This window comes from Platalea leucorodia, assembly GCF_965183815.1.
Source record: "Platalea leucorodia genome assembly, chromosome: Z".
Taxonomy (NCBI): Eukaryota; Metazoa; Chordata; class Aves; order Pelecaniformes; family Threskiornithidae; genus Platalea; species Platalea leucorodia.
In genome coordinates this window covers 13325858-13351583 of record NC_138858.1, presented here as the reverse complement: position 1 = coordinate 13351583, position 25726 = coordinate 13325858, and the positions used below count along the sequence as shown (strand labels likewise).

General features: G+C 40.3%; 1 protein-coding gene across 1 annotated transcript in view; it reads left to right on the top strand.

Moving 5' to 3' along the window:
- ADAMTS12 (ADAM metallopeptidase with thrombospondin type 1 motif 12) overlaps nt 1–25726 on the top strand; it is a gene marked incomplete at both ends in the record, with an annotated part of 171234 nt that overhangs the window by 119639 nt on the left and 25869 nt on the right. The window contains 4 exons of the mRNA XM_082335624.1: nt 5079–5199; nt 11230–11474; nt 12800–12941; nt 21074–21200. Coding sequence (XP_082191750.1) covers nt 5079–5199; nt 11230–11474; nt 12800–12941; nt 21074–21200 — 635 coding nt within the window. The remainder of the gene's footprint in view (nt 1–5078; nt 5200–11229; nt 11475–12799; nt 12942–21073; nt 21201–25726) is intronic.

Here is a 25726-nt window from a genome sequence, read left to right as displayed (position 1 = left end):
ATCACTCAGTGCTGGAATCAGTGGCTGCAAAGTGGGATCTCAAAGCTATGTGCCTGCAGTTGCAACCATGTTTTGTTCCAGGTGGTGCTAATAAGGAGACAAGAGATGCGGGCCCCTTAATCCTTTTATTGTATTTGCATCTAGCCTGGCCTTCCTTCAGGTACCTTCTTAGATGCCCTCCTGTCGTGATGTCTGACTTATAAACAGCTTTGAGTGGATGGAGTCAACAAGATCTGTCAGAAATTTAGTCTAAAATCATCAAGATATACCATGACTAGTGTGCTATTTAACCATACTCCTCCACACTCATCCTTTGAGTGTCACTTTTCCCCCTGTATTTAGAAGATCTTTAAAGCACATTCCTATCTTCCCGTGTTTTAAATTATACATCACAAGTGCACTCTTAATTCTTACTAGAGCAGTCAGTTGTTCCTCCAGTGTAAATAAGCAAAGATACAGCCACCAGACTATGTTTGTTGAGCAGTGATATGTACATGACTGAGGAGTTTGGTCAAATACAAGCCATGGCACCATCTAAAAGTGAAGGCTTACACGGTGTACGCACTGAGAGTGTGCAGACACTGAAGGTGGAAGACCTGACATCTCTGCTGTTTCTAACAGGCATGCATCTCCCCATGACCTTCAGTCACACAAATCTGTGAGCTGTTCCCTGTAGTAATTCACGATTTTTATATTGAGAGGCTAACATTGTATTGGAGAATTACACAGCTGTGTAGTACTAGGGAGGAAAGTGTTTTTTTCTCTTGCTGAAAAGCAGACTACACATCTCAGATATTTTGTAGTAGTTTTACTACCTCTCACTATGGTTCAATCTCCTCCTCCCACTGCTAGCCCGACAGGGCATTGATTCAGACCCATCTAGACAAATTATAAGAGAAATAGGCGCATCAGGACACGTTTCTCCCTATTCAAGGCAATGTCATGGCCAACACGACATGAACATGATTTCTTCATTTGGCAACCAGTGCAGGAGACAAACGGAAGGAAGAGCTTAAAAGCGCAATGTAGCGTCCATGTAACTTTGATATTGAGGCAGTACATCCAGGCTGTACCCTTCAGTGACAGCAAGGACTTTTTGTGTCTGCCCCCAGCTGCCAATCTGACACAAAAGTCTCCCCTCTCGAAGTGGCAAAAGGGTAATATCTCTGGCTGTTTTCCGTTTAGTCACTGAGCAGCAGGAAAGAAATTGTTTCTCCTTCCTGTAATGCAGCCAGGCAATTCAGGTCATTATTTCTGCCTCTGCACTGTCTGCTGGGACCAGAAATAATGTCTCAGGTGCGTCAAAAAGGCTCTTGGTGAATGGGGCAATGGCAAAGGGCTGCATGGAGGGATGCTAATTTGCACTGCACATGCTATGGCACACAGTGGTTGCTGTAGCACAGCATGTTTCACTGGTAGAGGATGCACGAGAACGTATGTGTGCAAAAGAATCAGAGCCTAATTGCTGCTGATTTTTTTCTTGTTTTATAACCCGCGTTTAGTCTCCAGATTCCTTTTAACAGGCAGTTTGACAGAAATTTGAGGCACGTGATTTAGGGCAGTTTTAGAAAGTGTGGCTACTGCATATCTGGAAGAATCAGAAGAATGAGGAAAGCAAGTAAAAGGGAGGAGGAAGCACCTAGAAATTAATATAATGGATGACAAAAATCATGTGATATTCACTGGAGCAGGAAAGTAAAACATGGCCTGGAAATTAAAGTTAATGTAAATGTACTTAGAATGAATGACTGCTGGAGCTGTTTATTCTGACACATGAGAATATACACTTTGTGATGGTCATTAATGGCCTTGTAAGATGAGGCCCTATTGCTAGATATGAAGGTCATTGCACTGCCAGCAGCACCCCAGAGCTAGGGAATATAATGAAGGCTTTATTTACTCTGACACAGTAAATTGCCTGCCCTGCCACAGTTGTCTGCAGTGCTTCATTTTGGGGAATCCCTGCACCCTGCCCTGCCACATGTATAGGTAAGACTGTGATGTCTGGTCAGATACAAACTATGTTTCAAATATCAGAGGAAAAATGAAATACAAGCTTCTGTGGTTATAACTGGAGGGGACAAAGGGATTCCCTTCATGTCATAGTGATGTCATATTTTGATGCCATGGATGTGTTGCTAAAGGAAATGTATGGCCAAGTGAGAAAGGTCTGAGCTGATTCTGACTGAGCTGATACAGAGGACTGCCCATGCAGAGACACTAATTGGCACCCCAAAGGCAGGAGAGTGACGATACTGTGGTGCTGCCACCGAACTCATTTGCTAGTGCCAGTGCAGTAGTTCAGGGCTAATTTGTTCAGTGTTTGGGGATTTTTACATTACACAGTACTCACAAGGGAAATACGCTCAGTGATGTTAATTTTAAAATGTCTGATTGACAGCCTGAACTAGATAATTATGCCTGGGTGCAACTACTTAAACAAGCATGAGCAGTAAATAAAGATGAACAGAAACCTTTTCAAGAACATGCATTTTCTACCAAAAAATGTTAATTTGGCAAAAGTGATACAATTTGAAGAAAATATTTTTTTTAAGAAGATCAAAAGAGAAGCTCCAAAACACTCGTTAATAATATTTTATAATAGCAAAACATGAAGTGCAAGGGTTCCCTTTCCACATTTTCCCCAACTTTCTGTTTAACAGTGAATATGTGCATAGAATAGAAAATAAACTTCAACTTTCAGGACTCTCCAGAGAGGCTGGTTACTCCTCTGCTCTAATAATAAACCTGATAACAATGACTTTACTAACTGTAGATTAACAAATATACTGATAGTACTGTATATATACTGCAGAATGCATCTCTTCAAGAAAATAGCTGCACACTCACCTCTTTAAATTCTTAGGAAGTGTTAAATATAAACTGCAGCACATCTGTAGATAGCAGGTGAAAAGTCAGATCTGAACTCTTGGCAAGATAAAGAGACATCCTGCCCTTATCGCAGTGATGTCTATGTACTTTGAATACTTCATTAAATCCACCCTTGGTCGAATAGCTACGTGCTTGGAGGCAAAAATGTAGTCACCTTCTTAACATGTGCTTATCTCTGTAACATTCTGTACTGCTCATAAACATGGTCCTTGGTGCCGAGATGTGTCTGTTTGAAAGACATTACAAAACCTTCCCTTTTTTTAAAAGTAGCCTTCCCTGAAAGGAGAGAGAAACTGAGGCTGCTCCAGAACCTTTTGGTATGGCTATTGTTTTTCAGAGCAGGTATCAAAGGTGCTGGCTAAGCGTTGGCATTAAGTGAAGAATGAGTCTTTTTTGAATCCTCTGGAAAAATGCAAGTGACATGGTTTAACACCATTTGTAACTTGAGGCCTTTCCTTGCTTCCATTTTTGAAGCTTCTCTAGCTGTTCATTTAATCACTGGCGCATAGAGGAAAGGTTCAGGTGTTTCTTGAGCTGAAAATGACAGAAAAAATATTAGAGAATGCAGGAGTCTTTATACCTAGATTAGTCTAATAGATGGATTTTCCTGTCAGAAGCTTACAGAAGATGACAGTAGCCAATGTACTGAAGGTAAAATAAGATGAGAATCAAAAGAGGAGATACTCAGATTTTCATACATCAAGAGGGTATTAGAGAAGTTGGCAAGTATCACACCTGAAAGTTCATTATGAGAAAAATCAGCTGAGAAGAACTTTGCGTGCCACCAGACTTGTGGCTATTCATCTAAATCACAGGTGTTGTGGTTTAACCTGGCAGGCAGCTAAACATCTCTCACTCCCCTGCAGTGGGATGGGGGAGAGAATCAGAAAAGAGGTAAAACTTGTGGGTTGAGATAAAGACAATTTAATAGGACAGAGAAGGAAGGGAAAGTAGTAATAATGATAAAAGAATATACAAAACAAGAAATGCACAATGCAATTGCTCACCACCCACTGGCCAATGCCCAGCGAGTTCCCAAGCAGCGGTCCTGCCACCCCTGGCCAACTCCCCCCATTTTTTTGTTCAGCATGATATTTTGTTCAGCATATGACATATGGTATGGAATATCCCTTTGGTCAGTTGGGGTCAGCTGTCCCAGCTGAGTCCCCTCCCAGCTTCTTGTGCACCCCCAGCCTCCTCGCTGGCAGGGCGGTCTAAGAAGCTGAAAAGTGGTTGACTTAGTGTAAGCACTGCTCAGCAACAGCTAAAACATCAGTGTGTTATCAACGTTATTCTCATCCTAAATCCAAACCACAACACTATACCAGCTACTAGGAAGAAAATTAACTATCCCAGCTGAAACCAGGACAACAGGCCTCCAGATATCTTAGATACTATTAACAACCATTAAGTGTTGGACATTAGGTTGTGTTTTGCAACCTTGCTACTTTTTAAAGAGAGGCAAAAAACACCCCAAAACCAAATGAAGATTTTGTTGAAGTTTAAAGGCATTAGTGCACAGCATTTCTGGTGTGGGCAAGGAAGAAGTTTTGTCCTGACTCAGTATGAATAAATCTTTCTCTTGCTTTCTCCCTGTAGCAAGCATGAACTGGAAAATCAGTCTTTACTAGAACTTTATCTTGACCCATTCCCTCGTGCTGGCAAGCTGGAGAAGCAGCTGTCATACGTGTAAAACTTCCTGCCTGCTGAAGACTTTCTCTTTGCCAGGGGGTTTGACTGCAGTAGAGGTTCTGTACTGTCTGACAGCCACAAAAAGCTGACACAGAGATTTCAGTTCTGTCACTGCATTTTATTCCTGGGAATCCATGGGTGCTTCTACGACATAAGAAAGCAGATGCAAATCCTAGATGAAGTGGCCAGTCCTAGATGTTGAGGCCATTTGGGTGGCACATTTCCATCTCAAGTAACTGGTCACTACTATATGTTTCATGACATGGGGGTGGTTGTTGCTTGTTTATTTGTTTTTGATCTTCATATAATAAACAGGAGTTTGATTTAGATATAACAATCTCTACTATTAGTTTGTTTATATAGGATATATACTCTTCCACAAAATTGATTCTCCCCTTCTTAGAAGAGCAGAGTACACTGAAGGCAGCAATACACGAGGTCTGAGTATTTCATTGTGGAGGCCACATTTATTTTGAAACTGTTTTTCCTTCTAGACTGTTGGCTGTGATTATGAGATCAATTCCAACGCAACCGAAGACCAGTGTGGAGTTTGCCTGGGAGACGGCTCTGCTTGTCGTACAGTGAAGATGATGTTTAATCAAAGTGAAGGATTTGGTAAAATGGGTTCTTTTTTTAAACTCTTCAGTTGGTGAAGTCATTTCTCTAAATAAAAAGGATTAAGCACTTCTCATTGCAAACTAAGCGATTGATCTGCGTAGGAAATTGTAAATGGATGTTTCATAGTGAATCATGCTTCTGCCAGAAAAGATCTGTGGTCTGTGCTTTTTAAGTTCACCTTGTCTAATAAAAATTATGTCAGAGACCAACAGGCCCTACACAGTTACGCAGATAATAATAAAACCCAAAATAGTAAGTATGTTTACAAAATGAATGTAATTTACAAATTTTTTTTTGAAAATCTGAACCAAATCTCTGGACAGTGTAATGCACCAAGAAAATGCTGGCGTGAGCGGTTTGGGGATTCATTTCTAAGTGTCATAAATCTGATACCATTGGCTCTGGTGACGATATGCCACCTCTTCCCCATGCAGAACTTTGCACTTCTGGTTGCTCTGAAATTTTCTGTGGGATGCCTCTGGCTTGAAAGGGGAGAAAAGTAACTCCCTGCAGGGTTGAGGTGGTCTGAATCAGCACTCAGAGGACTAAGCCTTTCTTCACTGATGGCAGTGAGACATTCAGGCTTTAAGTTGCCTTGTGTGGGGTGAATAGGAGCCAGAAAGTCTAGAAGAGGGAGTGGGAGACTAATACTGAATGAGAACCATGGCAGTGAGCTGGAGATGGAAGAGACAGCCAGGATGAACAGCTTTGAATGGGAAACCAGGACAGGAGGGGGAGAGATGAGAAGACGGGGCACTGGAGAGTGGGTTTAGATCAAGGTTTGTGGCTGAAGAAAGAGGCTGGTGCGGAGATAAGAAGTCTCAAGAGCAATAATTAGTACCGTGCCAGTGAGGAGGCAGAAACTGTGGTGAGGGTGTGGCTTTGGCTGGCTTTTGGGTTTGTGGGTTTTTTTTTAATAAAATAATTCTGATCTGCACAAATATGATTTGTGCTAATAATTTAGAGCTGGTTTGATAAGATTTTTCAAAGTGTGGGAGAAAAGCACTTTTAACGTTTCAGGTTTTTTTCTGTACTGTGTACTTGGATTTGCTTTCCTCTGCTCCATGTCCCACAGGTGAACTGTGAAGATGCCTGCAACGATGCAGCAGTGCAGGTTGTATATGTGTGTGGGACTTACTTACAAAGAAAAGTCTAGAGCTCCCTCTCCTCCAATACTACAGTAATCATCCAGCCTATGATCCTTTGCTTCTGCTACTCTGAAATTCACTCTGACTTTGACTGTGTGGGGGTTTTCCAATGCTGGAGATGATCTGAGGTTTATTTCTGAATAACAGTTTTACAAAAAAGGTCCAGTACTGTAACACATGGGAGGATAAGTGCCTCTTATTTTATTTAAATTCATTTTATGTTTTGTTTTCACTTAGTTTTTTCCTTGTCCCAATATTCAATATGCCTCACTGACAGATACTGGTGAGGGATATGAGTGTTAAGTAAAATTATTGCATTGCTTTCTTTAGATTCAGTAAAAAATTGATTGATTCTGCAGATTCTTTCCCTTCTACAGACTTTGACTCCATTGCAGATAAAATAAGGAAAAGTGTCGGGAAAGGCAGAGGTTGGTGGGCTCTTCAGCTTTTAAGACAACATGTGGATCTCGCTGATGTTCACAGGTGTTAAACTGAGAACAGGAAAATGGTTTTGTTCACAATATCTGGCTTCTTTTTGTCTCTGACAGGTAGTGTGGTGTTCTGTCTTGCAGTACAGATTTATGGGAGAGTGGCTACTGAACAGTTTATGTAAACATAAAGACTTGAGGCTCATAAATTCAGTATAGGTAACAAAACTGGACCAAAGCATGCTGCCAGTCACTGGCAAGGAAGATTTGAAGAGTTTTTTCTATGTTGACTGGCACAGAGACATTCAAAATCAAAGCTAATATATTTTGATTTAAAGCATTATTCAGAACCTAAGTCCAGCAGGGCCTTTCTTTGGTCAGGTGCTGCAGCAGTGTATATTCTGTCTGCAAGTTGACTAAGGTGCCAGGACACACTAATGAAATGCTAGGAAAGAGTTTTAATAATTCAGCCTTTCACTGCAGGGCAGGGTGATCAGTTTTACCTGAAGTCTTACCACCTCATGTTCAGAAATAAAAGTTTTAAAATTTGTATTGTTACTTGGATTTTCTTTAAAGTTCTTTGTCTTTCCTGTGGATGCAAAATGGGAAAAGCGGTCCAGAGGCTACCAACACAGCCACAGGAATGGCAGCATCATCTGTGTAATGGCTTCCATTAGAGTTTCATGATAGAAAACAAATCAGAAGTCTGATGTGCACAAATGGTCTCAGCTGTTAACACTAATATTAGCAAGTACCTGGTCTGCACCTCGTTTTCAGGCGGTTCGTTTGAAAATCATTTCCATTGCTTCAGCTGAACTCTTACGGCAGAAAGGTTGCAATATGAGCAGGGCATTGAAAAGCAACGTCTAGGCCTGGGCAAAGAAGTCACGAGCTCTTCTGTTGTTAAGGTAGAAGTCTGCTTTTATTTTGAGGTAGAGTATTTAAAAGTGGAAATCCCTGTTCTTATTCATGTTGTTGTGATGACTGCAAAGGAGTATTACTGTGTACAGCAGAACATTTGCAAGTTTGGAAGGAGAATAAATTGGGCTGCTGGATGAGGAGAAGCGTTGGGGTAGGAGAACGACTGAGGCACAGGGGACAGGGGTTTAGGACTGTGGCAAGTGAGGGAGCGTGGAGTAAATGAATAACGAAAAGGGGGAATGAGGTTGTCAGTATTAGACAAAGGGATGTGCCTGGTTGGGAGAAGTGGCTAGGAAGCAAGCAGTGGTCAGAAGGATGGGTAATTGTCCTGTCTTCACCCTTTTGTGTGTGGAGGTAGAAATGAATTTTCCAACTTCCAGTAGCAAGGGGACAATGCATTTAAATTCATGAAAATTAGGAAATGAGGGATTGTACAATAGGGGGGTGATGTCTTACTCTGCCAGTCAGAAGGCAAGATTAGGTGCATGTCACTGCTGTGAAGGGCTGAATTTTAGCAAAGTGATGGGCAAACAAGGAAACTGGCTGTACTTACCCTAACCTGGAGATTTATCCTGGTCCTGTTATCTCCTGACCAACTTAGCTGCGACTGAATCAGCACGTGCCCTTGTCTCCCTGACACCCCTCTTTCCTTTTCATGCAACTGAAGTACAGAGAGAGATCTGGTACGTGCCTGAACCTAGCCCCAAGATGGAGTCTGGACATAGCCATGATGCAAATATTGATCTGAGAGACTGGAAGGTCTCCTGGATCCTCACTCAGGAGATTGTCTCTGGACTATAATATTTTTCTCATTGCCATCACATACTGCAGTGCTCCCTCTATTCCATGGGAAGGCTCTATGCAACTATACCTTGACTTGCAAACCCAATACGCCACTTGGAGCCTGTGGTGTTTTCCATGTAATATTCTTGTGGTAGTGCCTAAAGCCTGGCTTAGAGGAAAATCTTGCCTCAGGAACATATATTTTTAAGAGAGAGAAGCTCGCAGATACAACAAACTGGAGAGGAGGATGGGAGCCGTTGTGATAAGGAGAAATAGCCAGATCTGATTATCATCTGATCTGCAATACTGTGCTAACCACCTGAGTGAAATTACTCCTCTCTCACAGCAATGGGAAAAAGAGAAAGAAGCTCTTCAGTCCTGGTAGAGCTGTGCCTACAACAAGGGTTGCATGACTTTGTTAATGTTGTACTCTCGTCCGTGTTAGGAGCATATAGATTTGATTTTAATTAAAAAGGGAAAGATTAATAGCATGTGAGCGCTACCATTTCATGGGTGTGTGGTAGCACCCACAATATGCATGCTCCAGGACTTAATGAGCACAGCATGAAAGTTAGCTGACATTTTGACTGTTACTGAATCTCAGATCTCTAGATCCTTATCAGATGAAATCATATAACCAGGAACAATTATATAAACACCATCCACATTATTTTTAAACAAAAATTTATTATGCTGAATGACAAACTCAAAAGCTTGCTGCTGATTAGCCTTGCTTTCAAAAACAGATAACGTTCATTGGGAAATAGTGTGAAGTTCTGGGAAATCCGAAAGTAATTTGACTTGTCAAAAAAGGAAGGGCTGCGGAGAAGGGAGTGTGATACATTGACCAAATGGTAACATCTATCACCAGACAGTTGCAATACATTTAAAATCAGGTTTATGAGCAACAGCAGGTGATTCAGACAAAAATAATTATGCAAAAAACTTGAGAGGATACAGATTTTTATATTACAACAGAAAAAAAAATTAAGTTTTGTTGTTTTTATACTTTGTGTTTTGAACACATGTTATTCTAATTACATCCAAAAAAAAATACTGGTAAAGGACACTAATGTTGCAAAGCCAAGCTGTCAGGACGATTAAGATCTTCTATACTGTGTTAATTTGGCCTACTTGTGAGTGGCCACTTCTAATCAAGTCTTCAGTTACACGATCACACATCACACACTGTGTTCATAATATGCCTCCTCTGCACTGCATGAATAGAACATTTGGGAGAACCATTAGACCTTGGTTACTTAAAATAGACCTAGACTGCTGGTTTCCTGTAATAGATGTTATTCGGTAATCCTCCAGATTTTGTTATTCCCTTCACTTATGAAAGACTGAAAAGTTTGGATTTCCACAGTCAGTCTAGGAAACTTGCAAATGGTGACATCCAGAAGACTCTCCCTCTTGAACATTAATCACTGGGGGAAAAAAAATGTAATTATATATTATTAATGTAATTAGGAAGGGCCTGAAGTAGACAGATCCTTTTTTGTACCATAAGCAACATATGACATTAGAACCAATACTTATCACCCCACAAAAGAGCTGCAAAGAAAATTCTGGTGTTAAAGACTGGGGCACTTATTTACGACAGCAGGTTGTTGTACAGCATGTAAGTACTTCTGGTAGGTGGAGAGCATTGATACTGAAGATTGCTTAGTATGCCCAGTGCGGTTTATCTCACTCATATGAGTGAGTAATCAAAGGTGATAAGCTTATTTCACAAGAAAGGTGAATGGGATGTGAGTCTCAGAATTTAATTCATGACCTCAGCAGTGTGTGATGGGAACTGGGGAACCACATACGTTCCAGTCTTGAAATAAACCAGCACAAACTGCAGCTTACGCTCCCAGGGCACCTGCTTGTAGAGCTGTCATCCATCCAATTTCTCAAGCACAGCCAGGAGCAATAGCAAGAAAGCTATCTGAGTTTGTGTTCAAATTTCTATGTGAACTCCCTATTTCTATCGTTCAGTAGCAATAGCAGTTCCCAGTATGTTGAGAAGCACAGAGCCTGATGTCATATATTGCCTGTGGTGCAAACAAAATTCTGTAATAGATGTCCTGGGTTCATTCTTAACCCACATACCAAAAATCTTTTTACACATAATGTTATACAAGAAGAGCTGTTGAACTTCCTTATGGAAATAGGTTTATAAAAATGTGTTCAACTGATCATAGTATTTTGAGGCATTTGAATAACATTCAGTTTTTTGTAGCAAGGCTATCTATGGGAAACAGTCATGGAGAAGTTAAATGACTTAAGAGAAGGTACATGGAATTATATACATACCTGTACATTGGTGACAGATGAAAATGTTTCTTGCAAATTGTAAAGACGTTTCCCACAACAGACTGTTAACTTGCTGGGACTCCCTGGCATTTCTCCAGAGTACTCACATTGCAGCATGCCAGAGTCCTTGGATATGGTTATGGAGATGTTGATGCTTATCTGTCAAGTAGATTTCCCCTGGCGCAGCTCAGAAAATCATTCACTTCCATATCCCTTCTAAATGCCACTGTCATTGCCTAAACACAATGTGTATTTGTATTCCCTGACTGATTCTGGAAAAACTGGCTTGGAAAGTTATGCTATTAACTAACCGAAATACAAGCTCTATGATAGCACATTTGTATATATTTTCAAGCAAAGCTGGTATTTTAATAATCTTATACATAAGGAAAATGCAAGGACATTTTTGTTGTTCATCTCCATAAAGCTTTCTTGTCTCTTAGGATACGTTGATATTGGGCTAATTCCGAAAGGTGCAAGGGGAATCAAAGTCATGGAAGTTGCAGAAGCAGGAAATTTCCTTGCTGTGCGAAGCAAAGACCCAGAAAAATACTACCTGAATGGAGGCTTTATCATCCAGTGGAATGGTGAATACAAAGTGGCAGGCACGATATTTCAGTATGACAGAACAGGGGATCTAGAAAATCTGACTGCTCCAGGACCCACCAATGAATCAATATGGATTCAGGTAAATAGGAGATCACTAGCAGAACCTGCAGGGTCTGGATGGCAGCAGAATGTGCTGGGGCTCTGAAACTGAGGCTGGAAATTGGAGAGAAATAAACACCTTGGTTGAGAGGGTTGTTCATCGTGTCTGAAAACAGATTTCCAGTATCATAGTCTGATGATGATTAAAGGATGGTATAATCCAGTGCTGCCACTAGGATAGGGGTCCTGCCACCTGTAGTTGGTCAGTCGTTTGCCCAAACTTCCTTTCCTCTTGTGCCAGTTTAGACCAACACATGGCTGTGATGTGAACCAGACCCAGACGAAAAGTAACTATTTAAGGGAGCTGATGTCAGGCTGTGAACAGTGAGAGCTGGGGAAGGCTGACAGCAGTGCCAGCTTACACTGAGCAAGAAAATACAGTATTAGATAGATGGGTTAATAGCTTATGGTAAGTGAAATGGATCCATTTAACACCCACTGAGGTTGCTCCCTTTTGTTTCTTTTATGTTGCTTTATAGATTCTAAGTTAAACATAACACGTTTCTGTTAATTCTGCAAAAATAGTTTTAAATTGCCCCTCTGTTCTCTGAATGTATCTTTCCTGCCTTGTTTGCCTGTGTATCCACCATGCAATTAAAAGAAGTATTAGGGTTGTGATGGGAGCCACTTTCACACTTTGAATGTCTGGTGAGAAGGCACTTATAATGGGTGCTCAATCTTCACTGTCTGTAACAAGGTCAAGGAAACAATTAGGAGGAAGAGTAGAAGTTCATTGCTGAAGTCTTTTATCCCTTGATGATGTCTTTCTTTTCTCCTTCTCATTAGCCAAACGGTAAATTTCTTGAGTGGCTCTTCGCAATTGGAATTTTCCTTCTTAATCCAGAAGCACTGAAAAATAATACTGCAGCAGTGTCTGAATAAAGTCTGTAATTTTCTGACCTACTGTTTTTTTGTAACAGCTATTTCAGAAGGGTAGGGAAATTATAATTTATAACGGTGATAGGCAATAGCTCTTAATCAGCAGCACATTTGGCAGTGCCTTGGATGGGAATGGACTTTGCATTATCTTTTCTTACAGTCAATAGGACACCAATTATGCTGACCCACTTACTCCCACCTGTGCTTGCAAAAGTGCATGGCAAACAACTGTGTCTTAAAAAGATACACATATGCCACTGTCAGTGCACAAATGGAAGTTTTGCCAGTCTGCTTTTTCTGAACTGGTAGTAGGCTCCAAAATGATCTGCTTTAAACCTTGCTGATTCTTCTGTTTTCACGCTTTGAAAGCTTTGGGCCAGATCATTAAAATTATAAGCAGTTAAATAAAGCACACTCTTTTTCCAGCTACTTTTTCAAGAAACTAACCCTGGCATCGAGTATGAATATACTGTACGTAAAGAAGAAAGTCATGAGAATGAGATTGGAGAACCGGAGTATTTTTGGCAGTACGGAGACTGGACAGCCTGCAGTGTTACCTGTGGAAGAGGTAATTCCTTACTTCCTTTTTCTGTTACTGTTTGTCTTCATTACTGGCAAATCTCATGTTTGCTTTAAGTTATCCAGACAGTGTCCTCAAAGAGGTAAGGTTCTTTAATCTGCATTTGGTGGGAAATCAGATCACATGGTTAAAGTAATTTATTTTGGCTTTACAATAAAATGTTATTAAATCATTTAAGGCAAATAGGTTTCCATAACACCTGCCCTGAAATTCTCAACCTCTGTGAACCAAAATGAAAAACCACAGTTTTCTTTTCCTTATAATTTGTTGTCAATATTGTTCACAATAACCGTACTTCACAGCGATGCTAGTTTATGACTTACTCGTTTCCCTACTGAGTCTTTCCGATATGTTAGCTACAAAAAATATCCTTAATTTCTGTCCTGCCTTGATAAGCAACAATGCTTTTTGTGCATTCCTCAGTAATTACTTTATTTAAATCAGTCTTGAGAACTTGCACGTCTTTGCAAGTCTCAGTACAATGGCTTGGGAACAGCTGCAGTTATATTGTAGTTCTGTGCAGCATGTTAAACCAGACAAGCAGAATGACGACCATGAAGGAGGATCTAACAACAGGTCTAGAAGTTTGCCTTTGGTAACACAGAGAAAATGCCAGCAGGAAAACTTTCTTCAAAGTAGTTAACAGGTCAATGAGATGAAATTAATGCTTGCAGTAATCCAATGATAATGATAAAAAGACTGAAGGTTTCTTTACAAAAGGAGAGGTTTTTATCCATTCTTTGTGGGAATAATTTTTAAAAGATGAGAAAAAACTTGTGTGTAAGGAAGTCTGCACTTGGGCAGGAGAGATTGCAGCCTTTCATCTGAATTTGTTCCTGAGTTTCACTGGACGCAAGAGTCCTGGAGATAGGATGGGAACCTTGTTCTTTGACCATCTGTATGAAAACTGTACAGAACAGTATCGGATCGATGCTACAGCCACTGGACAAACAACATAAAATAAACCTTTTCTCTTTCTAATGCTAGGGTACTGTCAGTGTTTTTTGATAAGTATTGCTTCCTTTAACTACTTCCCAGAAGGAAAGAAAAAGACAAATGTTTTAACAAATCCAGTTGGGAGTCTAGAAGCAGTGATGATTACAGGAGTAACAATTTTTTAATCTTTCCTGTCAGGGAAGACACTGAAATAATGCATTTTCAGTGGTTTGAACAAAGGATATTGTATGGCCTTAATTTCAGAAGATTAAAAGAAGAATTTTAGAAGAATAGTGTAAGTTACCCCATACAAATAACATTCCTATATTATAAAAAAATATTTTTATATATATAATGGACATATTATATAGATGTTCATACATCCATATTTATGTTTGTGCAAATATTTGCGTGGTTTGTTTTTTGGTTTGATTGTTTGTTGGGTTTTTTTTGAGAAGAGTTTCTGAGCGCAAAACACCATGTGCTTTCTGGTTAGCAGAAAAAAAAAAAAAAAAAACAAAACATTTTCTTTAAATAGGTACCTGAAACAAGTGTTTTGCTTAATTGCATGCTGTATGTTTTAGTTCTGATACCTAGTTGTGAACGGTGTTTAATGTGACAATTGACATGATAACAAAAAGAGGGAGGAAAAAAGTGTTATTAGGCTGTTTATTATGTTGGTTTGGGTTTTTTTTTACATCAGCTGCACTATTCCCAGAACTGTTTCTCACTAAGTAAATTATAACCCTGTGTATTACCTTCTGGCTAAAGAACTGTGTGACTTGGCTTTGATTTCTAGCTGCCACATGGATTACTTAAACAGAGGACTGCAGGATATAGGGTTTTTTTCAGTTCTTATTTAATAAGTGGCTTGCCCTGTTTACTGTCTTTGGGGTCTTAATAAATATTTCTTGAGGTTATTGGCTCTTTCTTTGCATAAGTAGATATGATACGTTCAGGCAAGATTGTGGACTTACTGACGTGAGTTTGCAGGGGAACGAAGAGGTGCACCACAGTTCAAAAAGGGCACAGAAACCTTCCCAGTTCTCTGAATTCCTTCATGGACAGGAGGAAAGAAATTAATAGACCCTTTGCTCTCTTTCCTGTTAGATACATACATTTATAAAAGTAACTGAACAAGTCCAAAGAAGGATGTAATCTGCTAGTATATGATGCAGCCAGGGTATTGTCACTTACTCCCTGCCCAGAAAAAAGGGAAACCCTGGCACAGAGCTTCAGTGCATCACTTGAACCAGGGGAGCTCTGATATTACAGTCTGTCTGTGGCTTTCTGCAGGTACCTGATGTATAATCTGGTTGTGCTCTGGGCTGTGTGAATGTGGACCAGCTGTGCTGTTGTCATATTAGCTTGGCACTGTATCTGAGCTAGCTGGCCCTCCTAAGCACCACACTGGTGCAGTAATATAGCAGATTTATGCCCAGATGATCAGAACACAAACACATCAGCAAAAATACCTGGAGCTTTGCTGCATAAAAAAGAGGGCATAGGAGCAGGGAAGGTGTATTTGGAAAATGTTAGCTCTCCGCCATTATGGAACTTTGAAAACTCTGAAGTCTTGCTACATTTAGGAGAGAATATGGGCATGGTAGTGATTGTTGACCTAGAACCAGAAAGTCTCACACAGTTATGCATTATTGTGGTTTGATCCCTCCGAGTTCAGTTCAGGACCAGGAGGCAGAATAAAAGCAGAACTGAATGTTCCCGATGTTGCTGGATTAAGCAACACCCTTCCCTGAGTTCCACAGAACTTCATTCTGGCTTTGAATGATGAGATTGATTTTATCTGAATGTACACTGTTTAGATTCAGAATTTATTGCCGTTGGCAGTAACAGACCTGTTGTGCCAAATTTCAGGCATTAGAAGAGTTTTGAAAGGTTTGTAAGATAAAGTGCGTTGAAGTAGGCAAGATCATCTTCTGCTATCGGTGTGCTGCATGACAAGTCTTACCGAAGACAAGCCTACAGTGGGGGTCAAGGAGATAAGAAAAGTTGCATTTATTTAGGCTAAAGTTAGTAGTAAAATAACCTTCAAGCAATTTTGCAGTTATCATTTGGTAAATAATAAACCAATAATTTTTCAGGACAAAAGGGAGGGCCAAGAAAGGTGAACTATTGAACTAACTGTAACTAATTGCAACTGAGAAACAGAAGATGCAAATGTGCTTGTGTTTTCCTTCATTTCTTTCATGTGCCCTTGTCTTTTGTAGTCTCAAAGAGTGGGTCTGGCCAGTTGTCCTGGTTTCAGCTGGGATAGAGTTAATTTTCTTCTTAGTAGCTGGTAGAGTGCTGTGTTTTGGATTTAGGATGAGAATAATGTTGATAACGCACTGATGTTTTGGTTCTTGCTGAGTAGAGTTTACACTAGTCAAGGACTTTTTAGCTTCTTGTGCTCTGCCAGGTGCATAAGAAGCTGGGAGGGAGCACAGCCAGGACAGCTGACCCAGACTGGCCAAAGGGCTATTCCATACCATATGACATCATGCTCAGTATATAAACTGGGGGAAGAAGAAGGAAGGGGGGGACGTTCGGAGTGATGGCGTTTGTCTTCCCAAGTAACCGTTACGCGTGATGGAGCCCTGCTTTCCTGGGGATGGCTGAACACCTGCCTGCCGATGGGAAGTAGTGAATGAATTCCTTGCTTTGCTTTGCTTGTGCGGGCGGCTTTTGCTTTACCTATTAAACTGTCTTTATCTCAACCCATGAGTTTTCTCACTTTTACTCTTCCGATTCTCTCCCCCATCCCACCGGGGGGGAGTGAGCGAGCGGCTGTGTGGTGCTTAGTTGCTGGCTGGGGTTAAACCACGACACCAGTCTACAATAACACCACTTAACAGGGAAAAAATACTGTCTGAAAAATCAATGTTTCTTACAGCAAACATACCTAATACTGCATGCAGGGAAAAGGAGAACACATTGCAATACCTGATATCCATTTGCAATGTAGAAAATAGCTCAGTAATTTCATTGCAATCCATTTCACGACAGACGAACACTGAAGGGGATGATTTGTAGCAAAAATTATAAGCTTGCTCTGTCCTTACTGCAGGACAGTTTGACTCTCTGCCTGCCATTTGCTTTATGCAGAAAGAGTTGCTTTGCAGTCAGAATGTGTGCAGACTGGACAATGTCCTGCAAACTGCTGCATCCTCTGGCCAAGAGCCTGTCCCTTCAGAGTGTACTGCCAAGGCAGCATTTAAAGCCTTTAAGCTTTTTTATAGGAAGATTAATTTAAATGCCTCACTGAGTTTTCTAGACCAACCACCCATTATTCTTTCTTTAAATAATGGTCAATTAGAAATTACAAGTGTAAATCTTTCATCCTTGTCTAAAGGTTTTAATCATGTTTCTTAGAACTAGCTTTGAGTGGCATTGAACGTAACAAGAAGCAAAGTGCATCACAGCTGCAACTAAGGGAGCATATTAGGCAACCTCAACAACTTACTTCTCCATAGATAACATCAGTAATTGGCAAATTTTCAAAGCTTTGCAAAAGAACTTAACTGTAAGATTTGTTTGGGGGTTAATTGTGATGTGCCCTCTAAATCCTTCACAACTGTTATCAGGGCTACTTTGCAAAACTACCTCCAGGTGTTCCTGAACTGAAATGTAGTGCTAAGCTTGTAGCATTGATTTCAGAAAACAAAGGTCCCTGTATTTTCCTTTGCTATTATGAGTCCAAGTTTTGTTAACACCAGGAATGTAAAGGTTGGCTCTTGTATTGTGTACGTGACTTGTGCATGCACCGAATATAATTTGTTCATTCAAATGCCAAAGTGAACTCCTTGCAGAGTATCTGATTTGATGCACAGCTGTAATAATTATGTGTTCAAATTAGTTTTACAGCTAATGCTCTTTTGTGTACACATTTTGTATGTTTGCTTCTGGTCCTTCATTTCTGTTGTTCCCAGCCTTAATTTTGCCCAAACTGAGGGCTATGCAGCCAACAGATTTCTAATCTCTGTTTCAAAAACCTTCCACACCCAAATGATTTTAGCCTGCTAACTAAGTGAGAAATCAGGAGCTGGGTAGGTCAACCTCCCATCTAAAAAGTCCTGCATTAGGGATGAAGTGGCACAGAGAGATAGAAGCAATCTCTGAGCAGATTTAGTGAAATTGAAGACCATTCTTTGATCTGACCGTTGTCATTCTTGGTTTCTCTTTTTTTTTGTCTAGAAATATTTGCAGGGTTTTTTCCACAGAGATGGTACACTTCAGTGTAAAGAAACATGGGTGTGGGAAGGGCTACAGTGCAATCAGTGCTGAGGTGAGCTGAAAGAAATGGGATGTTCCCACTCCAGAGGAAAAAGCAAGATCTTTGCAGTGGGGTTATGACCACAGAGACAACGTCCTGATGAATACAGCCAGCATCTTTGTGCATGCAAAACAGTTGTCAGCGTGGACTAGTTAGCACTGTGGTCAGACAGAAGTAAAAGAGGTGAAGGGAGGAAAACCACTACCCTCTCAGAGCCTATAGAAATAGTGTTTAGGTTTCCAATTTTACTGAGTTTTTAAGTATATTTAGAATTTTTAATCTGTGACTTAAATAGGATATTACATATATAAGTTATGTAACTGTGTAAACGTTTGGTAGGGCAGAGTCAGTGTGAGGTGACAAGTTTTCTACTTTTGCCGTGTTTTCTAGTTCAACTTGCTCAAGCTGAAAAAAACATCTGTGTTTCATTATGTCATTATATGTATAGCTACATATGTATGTGTGTATCAATATATGCATATAGGATTCCTTCCAACTTTGTAGCTGAACTATACACAGTCATGATGAAAAGACTGTGCATTTATGGCTCCTTTAAATATATGCATCCATCCCAGAACTTTCCAGATTTTGAAACTACAGTGGGAGTTCACATAACTTCCAATATAAAAATTGTTTGTGTGAATAAATCAGTTTATTGATGCCAGCAATCAGCAAATGCTTTATGAGAATGTACAGCCTCAAAACAAAACTTTTGCAAAGGTTTATGGTGGTTTTAAAGTGAACTACAGCAGTTGAGATGACACTAAAAATTTATCAAAGCGGAAGTTCTTCTTTTATTTGCATTTGTAACAGCAACATATCATGATTTTGAAAGGGACAGAAACATATTTTTGTGAATTGCTTTGTTTACAACTAGCAGGAAGGTTGCTAACTATTCCAGTTATATTTTTCATAGCATGAAACAGACCACTGCTCATTGGGAGTCCTGCACTGAACCAGAAAGCTTTCTGCTGCTTGAAGTCCCCTAGGGACAGGAGAGAGCCACATCCAGCCACGCTGCAGAGTCATGCAGCTACTTCCACATCATGTACCCTGGAGCTTGAATGCCTCAGCGAAGAGTATTAATGGGAGCACAGGGCTGCAGTCCCTTAATCCTCCTTTCTAGGTGAAACTAATCCTTGTTCTAGCAAACCAACCTTCATGTATGGCTGGAGGAGACTCAGTCATCAAGTCCTGTGCTGTTGTCAGTAATTGTTTTATATGTCTCAGTCACCAAGTCTGAAAGTACTGTAAAAGCTATAGCATTTCCTCACAGTGTCACAGACCTGATGTCTTAAGGTGCTATAAAAATGAGATGCAGGTTTCCGTCTGCTTCTATGGAATGACCCAAATACGCATAGAAAGTTTTTAATTTCCTTGTGTTGTGGAGGCCTTTTCCAGTAATAGCTGACTATAACCTCCCCTTCACACATGCAGTCCATGCTCAGTTCTCCCACCAAAAGTTACCTCTGTTGCTAGCTTTGGATTTCCTAGTATTAGAGTTGGTATTCTGTTTTTTCTGTATTTATTTTTATAAGCAGATTGTTAAATTTTGGAGAGGAAAAAATTTGAATGCTATGAAATTACTTAAAGCAAGATAACCATAATGCTAGCATGAAATTTTAGGAAATATATTTTAATTGCCATATGGGGACATTGCTGTATAGACGAACATAAGTATATGTTGTATAGAGGAATATTTTCCTATTTCCCAAGTATTATTATCTATGGATTACTGTTCTTATCTTCCACATAGTTTCCCATGCTGGTTATTAGGAGGTGTGAGGCAAGGAAAAGCTTGATTCCTAAACATTCTGCAAAATAGCCTAACACTTATCCCTGACACCATAGTAACAGTGCTGTTAGGCCTTTTGTGTCCCAGAAGAATAAAAGTCATGGAGGTACAGTGACATACCATCTGCATATTAACTGCTGTGAATTAACAGCACAGTTAATTTAACGAGAGTTAATAAACAAGGCTTCTTCAGTCTTTTTAGTCCTTGGGATTTGTTTGGGCCTAATGCCACGACTTTAATTCCTCTGTATCGGTCTAGCTACAACCTTTCAAACTGTAATATTGCAATACTTTTTTTACACTTGATTTGCAGCACAGGACCTACCTCAAATTATTGCAAAACTGTAGGGAAGGCAGGCCCCTGGAAACAGTGTTTCTTTGGATTCACACTAGGGTAATGCAGTATTTTGGTTCATGTTTCTTTCTGTTAAATGCGTGGGAGTTTTTGTAAGTGGAAATAACCCAGATTGTATGTATGGGATGTCTCTTTGTCTCTCATCATTACTGTGCTTTGCCTCTTGTGATGAGCGCTGTGTATTAGTTATTTAGAAACAGAAGATTTTCTCCCTCATATTATGGCATCATGATTTTCAGTCAAGATTTGTACCAAGGCTTCTTGAAAGTGGAATTCAGCGTTAAGAGTCACAGGGTTATAGTTTTGCTGATACACTCCAGTTTGTATGCTGCTTAACCAGCCTTCCCAGAAATACAAAGAAAAGATCAGGAAAAATGACCTTGCTGTGAACAGCCTGATGCTACTGAGTTGCCTCTTATCTGTGAGTAATCCAAGAACCATTCATAGCCCTTTAAACCTGCTTCAGGGTCTGCAGGAGCCCTTTCTGAGGCTGACAACTAAATTGAGGTTAAGGAAAGTGCTTTCTAATGTGTTGCTTGAGCTATCTGATGCAAAAGAGCTCTGCTTAACACCTTTTCAGCTTGATTAAAGGATGCTCATACCAGACTTAGCCCAGACCTTCAGCAGGACTTTCACAGCTGTTACTGTATTCTGGGATGTGGAGTACGACCAGTGTGTACTCCCCATGCTAGAAGATTTCTACAGCTCATTCCCAGCCTACATAGATTACCATTAAATTTTTTTATGTCTTTCTCACGCAGGGGTGCGGCGCCAGATTGCCCACTGCATGCGGAAGGGAAGCGGAGCGATCAAAAACTCCTTCTGCGACCCAGCAACACAGCCAAATGGGCGACAAAAGAAATGCTACGAAAAGGACTGTCCACCCAGGTAACGGATACTGGGAGGGCTCTGGTAATGCTAAATAGCAGCCTTATCCAAAGGAAAATGTTCGTTCTAATACCAGATTAGTGTGGCATCTAAGGCCTGCCGCAGTGAGAGCTCCCAAGCATTTCAGAGCAAGGTGGCAGAAATGCAGTAATGGACAGATTAGGAGTGGGCTGCTCTACAAAGTTTCCAGTGCAAGTTACTGAGCAGTCCGTGCTGGGAATGGCAGAGATTGCTCTCATCTGTATAGATACTCTTTTTGTTCAGTTTAGGTGCAGGCGTGCCTGAAAACCATACAAATTCTTATTTATCTTAAAAATCCTATTCTTGTCTTAGCTCGAGTGATAATGTATTACTGTGCGTTCAAAAAATTAACTTGCAGAGAGGTTTTTTTAAGCCTTTTGGTGCTGTTTTTCACTGGTTTTTGATACTCCTTTGTCCTTTTTGTGAGGGAGGATGAGTGGAAATGCCCACTTCTGTAACTCTAATTATTATACCTTCTTTATAACACTTACTATTCGTCATCTTTTTATCATGTCCCTTCTTACTTTTCCTTCCAGTGAAGTGCAGCTTTCTTTATTCTGTGATCACATGGGAATCATTTTTTCCATTCCCATAACATGATTTTAATTCATCTTCATTTCTGTTTCTTCTGTTCTACCATTTTAGCAAGTAGGATAAGGAAGACTAACCAGAGCAAATATTCCAGGTAACAGAGCAGAACTGTGGGCTTGTAAAATAGGCACAGATTTGCTGGAAGGGATCAACATTGGTTTTAGTTTCGTGCTTTAGGTACTGGAACATCTTGCTTTTGTCTTTCATTGTCTTCGGGAATTGTTTATCATGCTGTTCGCAGTGGTATACCAGTCTTTCCCTAGTAATTGTAATTAAATCAGAAAAAAATCAAAGTCATTACAATGATTCTCTTAAAATGTATGGCGTTACATTTGCCAGCAGTGAATTTCATGAAGCTTTAATGTAAAAAACTCTGCATGGCTGTTCGTTTTATTAGTTGTTTCCCAGTATCTTCACAACAGTATATGATGCCTCCTCTGGGAATTACATCTTTGTGCTTGCAGCCTCTATAAAGGACTGTTAAAAGCATAAACTACCAGCATTTCATAATTCTTTGTAGATTGCTAGGAAATCACTGACAGTAGATCAAACTTATTAACTAGTTGACTAGTTAAGAGCTGAGGCTACCCACATATGTTGGGGTGTTTTTTATTTATAGCACATATAAACTGTGCCATTTATTCCAAAGTTCCAAATGAGCTCAATTTATCCCATTTGTTCTAAGTTACTGCATTATTCAGACCTGCTCTTGAAAGTGAGGGAACAGAATTTGTCCCTTGTTGGGCAGATTGTAGAATTATGTGATAGGTGAACGAAGGTCTTTCTGCAGGCCAGGCAGAAAAGCTCTTGTATGCCACCAGCCTGAGTGATACTTTCTCAAGCTCATTCTGCACTGTAGAGGAAAGTGCTAGTTATCCTTCTGAGGATAGCAAAATACTGACAAAATGCAGTGCAGGAAACCCTTACGTATTTAGTTCTAGAGTCACGTTGTGTATTTATTTTTCTTTTAATAACAGAAGAGTGACTGTAGTAGTTTGACCAAGGGTCTATCTAAGTCGCTGTTCTGGCTTCCAGCAGGGCCTACATGCCTAAGGAAAAGACAAGGCAAGCATAAATTACATCTCTTTGTAATACTCTTCCAGCTCCCTACTGGTTTTAATTCAAGATGCCTCTGGCATTTACAGAGGCTTTTATGGCTTGTCTAATCAGTAACCTCCAATGGATGTCTCTTCCGAGTACTTGTCCAGCCTCCCTCTGCAACATTCTAAAACTTCTGTCATATACAACTTCCTCTGCAAGACGTGCCACAGCTTTAATGCCTACTGTGTAAAGCACCACCTCATTTTAACTATTTTGAACCTTGCTCTCACTAGCTTCTATTGGTGGCCCCGAGTTCTTCTGTTGGAAGAGATGGCAGTGAACAATGAATTCCTATCCACCCTTTCCAAGCCCTTCATTTTGTAGATCCAGTCTGTTCCAGGCTCTAGTCCCAGCATGGAATTTAGTTGGTATTTACTTTCCATGCATATGTGTCACCTCTAATCCGGACAGATGGTTACACATCTTCATCTGAAATGCAAGCCAGCACTTAGTGCAGGTTGGTGGTTTGTTTGTTTGTTTGTTCTAAAGAAAATCTCAGTGTTGGAGGAAGGTGTGACTGTCTGATATGGCATGATACAGGATAACTGAGAGTTCATGTGAAGCTGCTGAAGACCAAGTGCTCTGTAGAGAGGTGGCTAAATTCTGTGCTCGAGTTGAGGACAGTGCTGTTAACACTGCAGGGGACCTTTGGTTAGTGCTGCAGCCACAGGACTCAAACTATTAGATGATCTCACGCTTCCCAGCAGTGAACCAGTTCCTCTATAGGAACATCCTGTCCAGAACAAGAAGGATGTTCTCTTGCATAACCCTCCATCCTATGATCTGCTAAATCCCACTGATGGAAAACATGCTACCATGAAACTAGCTACTAGACTACTAAATCAGAGTTAGATAATTTATCAAATGGCAGCTATAGGCAAAGACTAACATTACTATAGTGTTTGTGACTTTCACAAACCAGATCTTATCCAGTTAATCCATTTCAGGAAGTTAATTATAAACCATTTAAATGTCAGAGTTCTGAGAAGTCTGAGTCTTAACATTCTTGTTTGTTAGCTGATTTGGTCTACCGTTATTTTTCCCACACTTTCTACTAAAAGAATCTGGAGCAAAACAAATAAAATTTTAAAATGTTGCAATACATGTATGCCACATGTTGACTCAGAACAAAATAAAGATGGCTAAACAGTTGAGAGTTAAAGTGTTGTACAACCACTCATGTAAAACTTGAGTGGTATTGCTTATCAGGAGTGCAATGAGACTGTAGCATAAATGCATGCTTTTTTTCATGTTATGCTATGGAATATGGTTTCCAGTTATATGTTTCTTTGGTAGGCAGGTATTTAGCTCCATAGGTGTTAATCATAAAAATCAATAGATACTACTTGAAGAAAAAGAGTGAGATTTTAACTGCTTACAGTGTTGTGAATAAAAGTTTTGCTCTCCCCTGTAAAGAAAATTGCCTGGAGCCTTTTCAACCTGACTACCCACTTGAACAGAGTAACCATAAATACATTATTTCACAAGTACTTGGGATCTCCTGCTTTTTAGCTGCTGTTACTGTATTGTCCTGCTTCCAGACTGCTTAGTAGACTTCAGCAGCATAATAAGAATAGGAAATCTTGTTTCTCTTATAATACACAGAGTGAAAATCAGTGCCCTTTTGGTATCCGCTGTGCCTGATGCTATGCAAATACATAGTAAAAGAAGACAGTCTTTCTTTAGGTGTGACACGATATGGTGGGAGGGAACATTCAGCCCCGGAGGCATGATTATAGCAAACTTTGGTTCCAAAATCCTGTGCTACTACTTTTTCAACAGGATCCGCACCTCATTCAGCACACATCATCTAGGTATAGATGAGAATTGTATAATGCCCAAGGCTGTTGGGCCCCGCCTTAATTGTTACAGACCTTGGAAACTCATAGGTCTCATTTAAGGCAGCTGAATGCCACCTGAGAGAATCAGATTTTCTGTCTACTTCTGTCCCAGGCTGGATTACAGAAGAGCTGAGCACTCACAGCTGCAGGTGAAAACTGAGGTTATGCTTTCACCATACAGACCGCTCTCTAGTTTGACATCCTCAGGAAAATTTGTGCTCACACAAATTAATTACCCAAATCACGCATGTTGCTTGTTTGTTTGTTGGTTACCACAATCCTTCCATGCCTGCCTGTGGAGATAAGACAGTCCTGTCACTTTGCAGGGACCAGGTGATGCATTAATCTTTAAGAACTACTCAGTTGCTGTAGTGGTAAATGCCATCAGAAACCAGAGGTAGGAACAAGTGTTGGATGGCGACTCCCATCAGGCTTCAGTTTCTACCAACTTGTCCCAGTCTTTCACCACAATCAGCACAGCTACCTGTCACTCAGGTGCTGCTCCCTTCCGTGTGGTCCGGGACCTGCTTTGGGGCATCCTGTACCAGAACAGACAAACGGATGGTAGATGTTCTTCCATCCTTGCTTTGCCTTTCTTCCCCTTCTGCTGGGATGCCCCAGTTCAGAAGTCCTCAGTGTGGACCATGAAGAGACAAGAGTCCATGTGCTTCCATGTTAATTTTCTCATGCTTGAGTGCTTAAGGCACATGCATGTACCCTAGAATGGAAATAGGAAAATGCATCATCAAAAACTCCAGTTATTGATAAGAATAAACTTGCGGTTACAGCAAGTTTTTTGAAGTGTGTGGGGTAATCAGGGTGACAAGCAATTAACTGTTTGGCTCACCAGTACCATCTGTTACCTGCACTGAAGGAGGAAGAACTCTACAGAAGAAGTTACATGACTAAATGTAATTTAAGATTGACCATGAAGGTGCAATAGGATAAAATCTTAATTCTGGAATTTCCTAA